Source organism: Arachis hypogaea, chromosome 2 (genome assembly GCF_003086295.3).
Source record: "Arachis hypogaea cultivar Tifrunner chromosome 2, arahy.Tifrunner.gnm2.J5K5, whole genome shotgun sequence".
In the NCBI taxonomy this organism is placed as follows: domain Eukaryota; kingdom Viridiplantae; phylum Streptophyta; class Magnoliopsida; order Fabales; family Fabaceae; genus Arachis; species Arachis hypogaea.
Genome location: NC_092037.1, coordinates 101,584,564 through 101,598,259, shown reverse-complemented (window position 1 = coordinate 101,598,259; position 13,696 = coordinate 101,584,564). Strand labels below are relative to the sequence as shown.

The 13,696-nt window shown below is 25.1% G+C and overlaps 1 protein-coding gene across 2 annotated transcripts; it reads right to left on the bottom strand.

The window, feature by feature from the left end:
* Window positions 1-9,656: 9,656 nt before the first annotated feature.
* Window positions 9,657-12,646, bottom strand: LOC112758362 (B3 domain-containing protein At3g11580-like). Of its 2 annotated transcripts, none has more exons than XM_025807026.3 (2): window positions 11,614-12,646; window positions 9,657-10,094 (listed from the first exon to the last, which is right to left on the bottom strand). In XM_025807026.3, the coding sequence occupies exons 1-2, from the start codon at window positions 12,377-12,379 to the stop codon at window positions 9,835-9,837; spliced, it is 1,026 nt and encodes a 341-aa protein (XP_025662811.1). In that variant the 5' UTR covers window positions 12,380-12,646; the 3' UTR covers window positions 9,657-9,834. The 2 variants fall into 2 exon arrangements, with proteins under 2 accessions (XP_025662811.1, XP_025662808.1); XM_025807023.3 differs by having other exon boundaries at window positions 9,657-10,097; window positions 11,614-12,641.
* Between the last annotated feature and the right edge of the window lie 1,050 nt (window positions 12,647-13,696).

Sequence of the window (13,696 nt, the reverse complement as noted above, 5' to 3'; positions counted from 1 at the left end):
TAGTTGTTATTTTAATATCTATAAGTAAAATTTTAAATATATGTTATTTTTTGAAAATATAAAAATAAAGTTTACAATTTTTTTATTTAAAAATTAGAAAGATAATTTAAAAAATAAGTTAAGATTCCTATTCATTTTACTTTGCTTTGTGAAATTTTGTTTAAGATTAACTTAATTAACCACAAGAGCTAGACCTACAAAATCATGTTCCTAATTACCCTACAAACTCAATATTTTTAGTATGAAATTATCTAAATACAGGGAGTTAGATTGATATTTTATAGAAAGAATTTTACATTAACATGGTATTATATTATTAGTTTCTTAGTTTGGTCATTATATGAAGATGCCAATGATAAATACCTATCATATAATTTTGGTTGGGACCCTCCCACTATATATTAGAGCATGTGAGATTGTGAGCCACTCAAAATTAGTCTCCATCTCAATTGTAAAAGCTAAATGGGCCTCTTGTATGGACCCTATATTAATCACATGGCACAGTATTTATTTATTTATTTATTTATTTATTTATTTATTTTGTCATATTTGATTTTTACTATTAATGTCCTAGCTTGCCTAATTATGTTGCATTATTTGCTTAATAATGGGTGCCTAATTATGTTGCATTTTCCCTTGGATAAGCCAAGAATATGATACCACTATTTGATAAAGACAAATGATGAGTTCAAGTTCTCTTACTCCATTTTGGGTCCACACAAAAAAAAAAAAAAATGAATACTTGTAGAGATTCAAGTTTAGGTAACACACATATTCATATATATTATCAATCATAATCAAAAGCACTTCTTCATTATACGTGTCACACCCTGATTTCAATAGCTTCTAACAGTTTTATACAAATAGTTTCTCATCCGAGAAAATAAAATACTTTTAGGATTCATATTTCATAATGTACAAATAATTAAATATTACAAAGATACTTATCATAATGACGAGTATAAGGGCTTAGAAGAAGCACCTCTAAAAGATAATTATTAAACCTGAGTCTAAGAGTTATAAAATTTTTATTTTAAGGCCAGGTAATTCGTTATATTATTGTTATTTCTTTTGAAAGTTGGCTTTTCAATCTCTAATATTTTGAATTGTTTCACTTAGATAATACTATTTTTTTTTCTTTTTTTTTTCATTGGTAAACACTTAATAATATTTTAAAATTTTATTTGACTTCTCTGTTCAAAGTGATGTAATTGATGAGCCGAGACTTATTACAATATTTGATTGATATATATTAAGATGATTATATGAATATAAAGTTACTTGCATTGGATATTGATGTGTGGAATAAATTATATAATAATATATTATTTGAGCATAATTCTTATTTATTTTGATAAATAATTGCTATCTTTAAGATTCTATTTAAATAGCACTTTTACTAAACATTTATATAAGAAAAAGTTTAATTTATATATAGATTTTCACAATATATAAAATAAGAAGAATTTCAAGTGTACCAAAAATATCAGTGTTTCAGTTATTTTAATCGTTAATATATATTATATATATTTTTTATAACAGTTAAAATAACTAAAATATCGGTATTTTTTGTACACTTAAAATTTTTTCTATAAAATATTAATATTTTTTTGTTCTATTTATTGAGGTGGGGATCTACAAAATAAACCTGAAGAATATAGCAGGTACCGTGCAAATAATACATAGAGAGTGGTTGAAACTTGAAACGGTGAAAACCTAATCAATCAATCAAAGTGTTGTTTCTTTAGTGTGTGTTATCATTTTCATGATCATGATCATATATTATCTGAGAAGATAGATAGATAGATAGATAGAAAGATAGATTGCAAATAAATTTGAAATATATTGAATTGAAAGAAGTGGTGGTCCAAATAAAACTCCTTATTCATCCACATACATACATTGAATTCTAATCAGCCAAAAAGACAAAGCTCAGGTTGCCACAAATGATATCTATCATTCACAATCATCGCTTGCTTTCTGCCAGTTTCCCCGCATGACCCCCATCTCTTATCTTATAAATTATTAATCTTCTACACATAATAATTAATAAGAATAAATTATTTTTCATGTATTAAGTAAAATAATTTTATACATATGTCATCAAATTATGTAAGATTATGTCAACAAAAGGGGCTTTTTTTATATTTATAGTATAAATAATTATTTAAAAATATAGATGTGATTGAACGTCTGTATAAAATGTTTTATAATGTTGGTGCAACAAAATCAAATTTTAATAATAATAATAATAATAATAAATGGAATATATTTTTATAATTGCACAAGATAATTACTGAAAAAATGGTATATATATCATGTATATTTATTTATTTATGTCAAAAAATTATTTTTTTAATTTAAACTGATATAAATAATTATATTTCTAATATTTTTTTAAAATTGTCATTCTGCCTTATAAAAAAATTTTGTTTTTTAAATTTTTATGGATTAACAAAGATCAAACCCTATTTTTTGTTGTAAAAATTCTGATGTTATATCAAAAAATTATCTCTTAAAAGTTTAAACTAATAAAAAATATATGAGTGATTATTTAATGAGCATATTATGTATATATTTAGCAACTAAATATTTGAAAGCAAAACTATAATGTTAAAATATATAAATGTATAGAAAATAATAGATATAATAGTCATTAAAATATTTTAAGATAAAATTAATTTGATTTTTTGTTTATCCAAAATTTATATGCGGCAAAATCAAAGAAAAAGACATAATAAAATTTATCTATTATTTTTTCTATTTTTTGTCTTAACATACTTATTATAACAATTAATTTTGAAATAATATAATTTGACCCAAAATATGATGATAGTAATCTCAAAATGAATGATTTCTCAAACACCTATTATTATTAGAAGGGGTGAATCAATCACACATCATAATCAATTTCTTCCAATGAAGCATTAATGTTAAAATTTTCCTTGGATTGATATGCTGTGTTTTTTGCTTACTCCAAGGATATATCTTTGTCTCCTTTTTTTGTTTCTTTGCCTTATTTTCACTTTTTCCCATTTTTGTTTAAACATTTCACCCCACATTGTGTTCTTGTTAACGTTTCTCCTCTTACCTTCAATTTCTTGCGTGTTGCTTATAGTATTGCAGATGCTTATAAATACATACATAGAATTACTAACATATATATAAATTTTAATAAAAAAACAATAAAATGTTACCATATAAAAACAGATATCTGGCAAGAAGACAGTGGAGGAGGGGGACCATATAGCATGTTAAATTGTTGACGTGTTTGTATTAAATTTCGTCTTGTGTTGCATTTCCATCTATGCATATATGACTTTCTTCCATTCACATGTTTGAGTCTTGATGACAAATTAAGATAAGCAAGTGTAACCAACATCATCCTTATGATTTTTGTCTCTCATCACCGCCATCACCATCATTTAAACAATAACAAAAAATGCTATTTATATTTACCGATAATGTTAGAAAAGCAAAAATAACAATCAGAATTTGTCTTATTTAATATTTATTAATTATTGTACTAAAATTAAAACAAATTTTAACATTTTTAGTTAATTTTTTTTAATTTTACACTATTATTTTATAGATTTAATTATTTTATACTCTCTATAATTTTAATTAGGTTTCTATAGTTGAAAGTATTGTAACTAAAATCTCGATTTAACTCTTAAAATCTTTCGATATTACAATTTTAAATGAGTTTATCAATTTTATGAAATTTGTACTAAGTCTAACGATTTTACGATTTAAATCTTATTAAAATTTTACGTTTTATGTTTTTTATTTACTTTTTTGATTTTACGTAAAATCTCGATTTTCCCTACCTTACTTAAAAGATTGTAATTAAATCTTTATAATAGGTAAAAATTTGTAATTACATCACTACTAGTGGTTATCTTTTGAAAAAATACAATAATTCTAAAATACTTACTTCTAAAATAATATTATATACAATTTATTCTAGATCAAAAATAAAAATTAATATTTTAAAATAATTTTATATTTTTAACAAAAATAATTAGTAAGGAGTTAATTAAAAATTTTATTTAATATAAAAATTCAATATAACAAAGTTTTAAATTCTAAAGACTTATGGAATAATTAATACAATATTCTAACTCATTTTATTTATTATTTGATAAAAATGTAAATTTAATTAATATTGAATTCATATAGATAAAATATATTGAAACTTTCAAAATTGAAGTGATCAATTTTAAGTAAATAAGTCAATTAAAGCATATTAATAAAATTCTATAATATTGTACAATGATAAAGTGGTAGTTATATAATTAAGTAGATAGACCAGGAACTTAAAATAAAAGATTGTTCTAATTAATAGACAAACAATAATCTAATGTGATATGCATGACTTATAAGGAGTTTCTTAGAAAACAAAAAAATAATTTCAATATATATAATTGAATACCTAGGATGAAATCTTTTAACATTAAAACTAATGACTTAATTTAGGTTCTGAGTTGGTAAATGATATTAATTAATTTAATCTAGTATTATTGTCATCATTTAGCACCTGCTTTGTGGTAGCAAGAAAAGATAGATAAAGCTAATCAATTAATTTAATTAATTAATGTTCAAATAATGTTGTTGTCAAGTTGGAATTATCACTCAAGTTGAAGATGTCAGATTGAGCACATGAATGAAAGTATTTAATTTGTAAATGGAAGAAGGAATGGTTTATTATATATGTATTTATATTTGCTACATGCATCTTGGGGTGTGTTATCTATCATATCATATCATATCAAATCAAGTACACATCCACCACCTTCAACAACCCACCAAGGACCAAATTAACAGCACACAAATATGACTATCTAGCACTACCATGCCCTCCCATATATTCATATTGATTTGATATATATACACAAACTTATGTTATTTATATTTAGCTATATATTTTCTTGTATATATAGTATTGGCATACACCTTTTCTAAATAAATAAAACTAAAACTCATTCTCATATATTTTTTTAATAGTATAAAATATAACAATTTGAAGTTTTTCTAATTAATAAAAAAATTATAGTTTATAAAATTAAATAAATTTAAAATATTTTTTAATTATTATAAGAGTTTAATTTTGATGCACTGGTAATGTAAAACATTTTACATAGTCGTGTAATCACATCAATTTTTTTAGATGATCATTTATACTTAGTCAATATAAAATATAATTATTTTACTGATATGACATTAGTAATTGGATGTACGTATAAAATTATTTTACGTTAACAATATATCAAAATTAAATTCTTATTATAATTAAATTTAAATTAAAACACACATTAAAAAACATCATTTTATTATTATTATTATTATTATTAGGCAAAAACTTAAATATAATTAATTTTATGTAAAATTAATAATTGAGAGTCGTTAAACAAAAATTTAATTAAATTAATTAAATTATTTAATAATTATCAATTATCAATTTATGTAAAATTGAGTTTCTATATTATTATTATTATTATTATTATTATTATTATTATTATTATGAAGAAGAAGAAGGAGGTGGGTATATATGTGATTGTGTAAAATCTTGAGGGAGAATCCCAACAGTGGGGAAGTAGATTCCAGAATAATATAAGTGAATTACAACAAAGACATAAAAGTAGTTCTTCATGTTCTCAAAATGGGAGGTGGATGACGTCAGAAAACAGTGAGTGAATGGGGCCAATGGTACCTCACCACACCATACCTTACTCTCTGCCCCCTCTCTGCACTCTCTTATCTTTTCTGCTTTTCTTTACCTTCCTTTCCTTTTTGTGTTCACTTACTAATTACTATACTCTTTCTCTCTCTCCAAAACCCACTCAATTTCTTTTTTTCTTTCCACTTTTGCTTCTTCTTTTTAAAAAAAAAAAATTAGATATTTTAGTTTTATTAAATTTTTATTATTTTAGATAATTATCCATCAAATAAATTGGTTTTTGAAGGAAAATTAATTTATTTTTTTAAGAATTTATTTTTTAATAAAATTTGTTTATATAATATAAATGTTAAAAATTTTATTAAAAATACAGAAAAATTAACATATTTAACAAGCTTGTTTATTAAACATGTTGATTTTTCTTTATTTTTAATAATAATAAAAAATTACTCAAAAATTAAAGTATTTATAACAAATTTGTTGAGGATTAATTTGAGTGTTTATTCTATTTTTTTTAGTTTTCTTATCCAATTTATCAAGATTAATTAACTTAATTATATGCCAAGGAAAGAATAAAGAAAAATATAACTTTAAAGATCATAAAGAATTTAAGGATAATTCTATATGAAAAGAGGTATTTATGTAAAAAAATAAAGAATTAATTATTTATTTTTAATAATTAAAAAATAAAATAATTTTCTTTTTTAAAAAAATTATCTATGTAAAAAATTTATTTATCTCTTTATTATTTTTCATCTTCACCATTACTTGTACCGAAATTTAAACTTAAGACTTCTAAATTAATATTAAAACCTTCTTCTTCTTCTTTTTCTCTGTCTTACCTACATTTTATTTCTGTTTTAGGCACGGTTTAAAAGAAAAAAGTGAGAAAATGAGATGTTAATTGGGTCAATTCATGAATGTCACATCCTTATATCTTTATCCTCGGCGATTTCTCATCTTCTCATCTGCTTGACATCCTGTTGCAATCACACACATCCACACACATACATAATCTTATTCACTACCTGCTACTTTCTTTTTCACACAAATTCATCATTCAAATATTCTAATAACTATAATTAATATTTATTTATTTATTTACCGTCATGACCTTTTGTGAAGTGTTATGGTCATGTTTGGTTGGACATCATCATTAATACTTAATTCATAATCATAAAAATGATGACACACTACAACCTTTTGATGGAGTTTGCAATTTTAGGCAATTGAAGATGACCTTATTATGCTATCTTTGGATTAATTTTTGAAAAGAAAAAAAGATACTATTTAATATTTTTACAATTTATTGATATATTAATACACGATTAATTATTTGATTTTGTTAATGTTTTTTATATTAAAAGTACATTCAAATTAAATTCTTTATTATATTATTTCAATTTGATTTACTATAGTAGTATGAGAGAAAATTTTTATAACATATGTTGTTCTTATTATTCATATGTTTAAACTTAAGACTTTACTTAAATATAAATCAAATGTTCATTCCCTGAAATAAACTAAATGTATAGGAAAATGGTTAGTTCTATCTAAAAATACCTTTTACATTACAAAATGAAAGAAGAAAAATATTTTTATTTTTAATTTATTTAATATGTAGAAGAATTTTTAAATTTTTATGATGTTCATAAAAATGACACTAATTATTTATATATAGTAGTGGCTTTTCCAAAATGGAAAGATGCCAAGAGAATGGCTAGTTGACTTCCATATTTACCAAATGTGTTGGATTTAATTTGTTTGGGCTTTGGACGATTTTTTTTATCAACTTTAACTAGAATGTTGGGAAAAGGAAACTGTTTAAAGATGTTTCTATTAATTATGTATAATTATGATGCTTAATTACAAAGCTTTTGAAGGCCCACAAACATTGAAGGCCGTTTCAAAGAAATTATACTATGATCTTGCCATCCATTAATAAAGCCAAAAATCCAAAGTAGTAAAACCATTAAGATTTTTAAGGCTTCCCATTTTGTTTGAATCATATGAATGTGTATATAATATAAAGTTTTTTAAATAACCTCAAATTTAGTTCAATCAATTTTCGTGAAGAGAAAGTCTAGGGGAACAGTAATTTTGTTAAAATTTGGCCAGCATTTAACCATTAAAAGTAAAATGAGTAATCATGTATCATTGGATATAATCTCCCACCGTTAAATATACTTATGATGGCTAATTGATGGCTATATATCACAATTTCTACTGGCCCCCTAATACTCCTCTTTGGTGAATTCTATGGTGTCTAAAAAGTGGTGTTTATTTACTACAAAAGATTAAAAGTTATTATTTTATTTAAAAGATATAAAAATAAATAATTTTTAAAAATTCAAAATTTACTACAAAAAGTAAGTTAGACAAAATTTAGACAAAAACTTATAGGCACCATAAAATTGGCCATTAATTTTATCAAATCCGGTCATTGGTTAGTTGGCTGAAATCATTTTTTTTATGGTATTTTTTAGTCCGACAAATTAATGATCTAATTTGTCGCAGATATGAACTTTATTTAAAGATTTGTCGTTGGCCAATGAGTTGTTACATATATGAGATAGGATTCGAATTTCCAATATTTACTTACGTGAACGAGTGAGCTGACCACTCGACTAAACCAATTTGATTAAGTTATCCAATATTTATTCCCTTCAAATTAGAGATTGAGTTGAATTTCAAGTACTCCTATATAAATAGAAAACAAAATAGTACCAAAGCATTATCAATTACCCTTATATAATAGAAGCATATTATTAATTGCACCCAATAACCCAACCCAAAAGAAAAAAAAATGGCCAAATTAAACTCTATGTATTCTAAAGAAGCTAATGTTCTTCTACCTTAAAAATCATAATTGCCTTGGTTGACTTAGTTAAAGATAAGAGACAATATAATCGATCCATTAGAGATATATAAGTCAATTGCATTGCAAACAACATCCAAAATAAAGCTCAAAATGAGTAATTATTCTTAGTTGAAGCATGGACCTCAATAATGTGAAGGTTCAAGCAAATATGGGTGCATCATTTGCCAACTTAAAAACTTTTTATCATTGCTAATAATATATTGGAAAACTTTAATTATATCTATTTATAATGCGTTACTCATATAATTTTTTTTTTAGATTTATGTAACTTTTTTTTAGTTTTTTTATTTGTCTTATATTTTTTATGTGTTTTTTTTTTTTTTTTGAAGATTTACAAAGGTTAAAGTTTAAATTTTGACATATAAAAATTTTTAATTTTATGTCATGAAACTATTTATATCAAAAGTTTAAACTGATAAAAGAAACACATAAATAGTTATTCAACACATACATACAATTTTTTTTATTTTTTAAATATTATAATATCAAAATAAATAAAAGATGCTCAAATTGTATGCAACAAAATAATGAATTTATTGAAATTTTCAATGACAATTATATATACACACACTTTTAATACATTCATAACTTAAATTTTGTATGTTATTTTTTGTAAATATTAAGATTTTCTCCCCTTTAATTAACATATTGCAAACAAAATTCTTAACTTCGCATAACTCAAATTAGGATAGTGGATGGACAAAGTTCCAAAACCAAATGGACAATCTTCATTAAGCCTAATACTACTATACATATACTTATTAATTTAGGTACCTAGTTTAATTTAATATCATTATTATTGAAGTCTTTATACAATATTGATATATTATATCCATTCCTTATTTAATACTCCTACGTACTACGTAGAAGCATAGTTTTAATTAACAACATTGGGAACATGGCCACTTATTCGCACCATGGTATATAGATAAATTGACATGTCGGGTTGAACCAAAACATCAAGATCCCATAACAAAATTAAATAATACACTTGCATCTTTATGCACCCCCCCAATTTAAGACAAGAAAGATACTCCATAATCTTCAACATAATAATAATAATAATAATAATAATAATAATAATAATAATAATAATAATAATAATAATAATAATAATTAACCGGATAAAGATTACATATAGTTATATCTTACACCTGAAGCATACCCCAAAAAACAAAATCAAAATCAAATAAAGCAAAATCAAATCAAAGGGGGTGGGATTAACTAGCACATATGTAGTATATGCTAATTAATTAATTAATTAATTAAGGTGCTAATAGTAGTATGATTGTTGATGAGGTAACATGTGATTGTGATTAGGGTGAGAATTATTAGAAGGTTGATGATAATAATTATGGTGGTAGAAATGGTGGGTATCTGAATTACTAGTATCCTCTTTTGTTGTTGAAGGTTGAGAATCATCATCATGTTGAGTTTGGCATTCCATGTTCACCCCAAACAACCTAAGTACCTTCGAACTTGAACTTGAACAGTTTCCAACTGGTCTCATCCTTTGGTTCTTCCCTTGGGACCCTACTTCAACCATTTCAATTAAACACGTGCACATGTCAGTGCCAATGCTTCAATCATAATTAATTAATTAATTAATTAAACAAATGAATTAGCAATACTTTAATTAATCACCTAACTATCACTACATAATAAGATTTAATTAATTCAAAACATCTAATACTTGTGTTAAATATATTTTAATATTCGGTAAAAACTTAATTGTAGTCAACTTCACGTGAAGTCGATAACTAAGAGTCGTTAAATAATTTGACTGATTTGACTAAATATAACGATTCTTAATTATCAATTTCACATCAAGTCATCTAAGTTTTCACCTTAATATTTTGTCTAGGTTATTTATTTATTTTATTAAAAAAAGTACAAGGAAAATTTTGATTGTGATGAGGATGAAGTGATGGAAACAGATTGAAGGGCACCGCCTAGTTTTCTGAACCTGCAAGCTTTTGTTAGAAAGAAAAGGTACTAAGAAGGAACATAGAAAATTGTTTTCATGTTCATGATTTCATTCAACCAAAAATGGGCGCGTATTCTTCACGGGGGTAGTTTGGTCAAATCCCAAAAAATTACACAAACTACAAAAGGCTTCTAACTTTTAAAGTTCTAATAACCTCACATTTTTCCAAAGTAATTGGAAGGTAACCTCCACGCACTTTCATGAGAGTATAATTAATAATTATTTAATAATCTAATAGTAAATAAAAAAAAAGTGTTCTAATAGTAATTAGAGATGACTAATTAAAGAGAAATGGAAACGATGGAATTATATTCATCATGCTTTATTATTTCTCATTGTACAAATAATAAACATCATTTCTTCCAAGCAAAAAACAATAGGTTCTTCATTATATTCTTATCTCATCAAAAAGACATGCATTATAAATAGACAATTATATTACCAAATTGGATGCACCGAAAACGGAAGCTTCAATCTTAAGACTCAAGAGACAAATAAATCATCACAAGAACAAATAATCATTAAAAAGGTCATCTAGGTAAAATAAGATTGCAGCACTCATTATTCCATGAAATCAACAAATCCTTGTGAAATAATAATAATACCCAATTACCCACCCACCCTCATCAATCAAACTAAAGTAATAAAATGAAAAAAAAAATCTAAACAAAATCACTAGAGAAGAGTAAAAAAAAATTCAAAATGAAAATATTTTTAAAAAGTAAAAAATTTGTAATACTAACATCTTTATTAGAATTTAAAATATCTAATTATATATAATCACATTAATAAAATTAATTTTGATACTAACGTATTATATACGTATATTTAGTGATATAATAGCAAAAAATTATATTTTATATTAATTGCGTAAATAATGATGGTTTAAAAAAAAATATTTTTAAAATTAGGTGAAAATTCACGTACACTCGACTTCACGTGAAGTGGATAACTGAAAGTCATTAGATAATTTAACTGAGTTTTCACCTTAAAATTGTACTCTTAATTGATTGTATAATTTTAGATTATTAATGTATTAAAATTAAATGAAAAAAAGTTTCATACCTGCATGAAGACTACTACTACTCCCCTCATGTTGTTGTGGATATGTTAAGTGTTGGTTATGAAGATGATGCGCAGGATAAGGAGGGTGCGCACAATAGAATCCGCTAGTCCACGCTACACCAGTCTTGTCATTATTCACATCAGCGTGAGGCGCTCTGCTAACTTGCGCCATCGGAGAAGATCGGCGCCTCCAGCGAATAAAGAGCCGCTGAGAGTCAGCGCGGTGGCGCTCGAAGGAAACGACGTCGCCGGCGTCAAGACGCTTGTCCTTGACGTAACGGCTCCATCCTTTGGTTAGCACATAGCTCTGGCTGCTGTTCCAATACGAGTAACGGAATCGCCAACACTTTCCTGACTCGTCCTCGAAACTCAGTAACAAACCCTTGCACTCGGTGCCTGACTCAGTAGCGGAGGAGGCAGTTAGAGGGAAGTACTTCTCGGCGTGTTGCTTTGGGATGACGAGACGGTTAAGCTTTCCAACGTCGCTTGGCGTTAACGGCTTCTCGAACATTCTCTCGTTATGTTGGTGGTTGTTATCGTCTTGTTGTATTGGTTCTGGAAGATTCTCTTCTTCTTCTTCTTCGTCTCCTTCGTGTGACGTAGTGGCGGTGTCGGTTTCTTCGTTGTTGAGGTTGAAGCGAGGGGTGTTTTGGGAATTATGAATGTTATTGTTGTAGTGGAGAGGAGGTTGTGGTTGTTGAGTCCACCACAACGGTGTCGTTTCTTGGAGGTCCATAGGGGAAGAAGAGTAGTGGTTTATAGACATTGTTTTTTGTTTGTTTTTTTGAGGGGGCAAAGAAAAGAAAAGAAAACAAGTGCTTATATTTAGTTTTGGAGAGAGAAAGTGGAAACTGTGGGAAGTATTTGATGGAGTTTGTTTATGTGTTGTTTGCAAAGATATGACAATGAGAGAGAGAGAGAGAGAGTAGGGTATGAGTAGTGTATTATTATTGTATGAGTTGTTAACTTGTATGAAGTATAAACTAGTTTATGATGTGTGTGTGTGCAAAATGTGCTACTAGATGGACGAGGTGAACATGACTATATATATATATATATATATATATATATATATATATATATATATATATATATATATATATAAATGTTAGGGCCAGCAATAGCCATTAACTAGCCATCAATGATGATTTGATGGTGTGAGATTGGTATGAGATTTTATCTAATGGTTCATATTCTTCTGCTGGTTACATACTGACCAAAATTCAATAAAACTGCTGATCCCCTAAACTTTTATATATATATATATATATTGTAAAACTGATACTCCAATTAAGGCTTTTCAATTATTTTTAGAGTTTAATTTTGATGTAGTTAAAATATTTTGTATACGTTGTGCAGTTTTGTTTATTTTTTTATGGTTATTTATACGATTAATATGAAAGATAGTTATTTTATTGATGTAATGTTATATAATTAGATATATGTGTAAAATTATTTTATCCTAATAATATATTAAAATTAAATTCTTATTTTTATGTAAAAATATTTTTTTCCTCTTAAATGATGAATTATAAAGCTAGATTTTGATATCTTATAAAATTATTTTTTTTTATTCACATATGACTAAATAAATAAGTCATATTTTTAAATAAAATATTTTTATAAAAAATATTTTTTTGACATTATCATTTGAATAACGATTAAAAATTAATTTATATTAATATATATATATATGTTTAATTCATTTTTAATGTATATTATTATATTTTAATATATATTTTATAAATATGACTAATTTGATGACTTATTTTTTGTACATGTAATAAAATTATTTGTAATAAATTACTAATAATATAAAAGAGTTTTATATATTGTGTATTGACATATCAATAAAAATAATTTAATTTTTAATTTTATTGTTTAAGAAATTTTTTAAATATATAAATTTTGTTCCGAGGTAATACAGAAAACTAAGGTAAATTTAGATTTGGATGCGAGATTCACGCTTCTTTAATTTGGGTGAAAGTTTTTACTTGTTCTTTCAGATAATAGATAAATTATTCGATATCCTTGTCTGGAAGATAGTGAGAATCTTACAAGAAATTCTAATACTTAAATTAAC

Coding starts and splice junctions, on each gene's coding strand:
- LOC112758362 (XM_025807023.3), bottom strand. CDS start 12,379: ATGTCTATAAACCACTACTCTTCTTCCCCTATGGACCTCCAAGAAACG. Junction 10,098..11,613: donor TAGTAGTAGTCTTCATGCAG/GTATGAAACTTT, acceptor AAATGGTTGAAG/TAGGGTCCCAAGGGAAGAAC.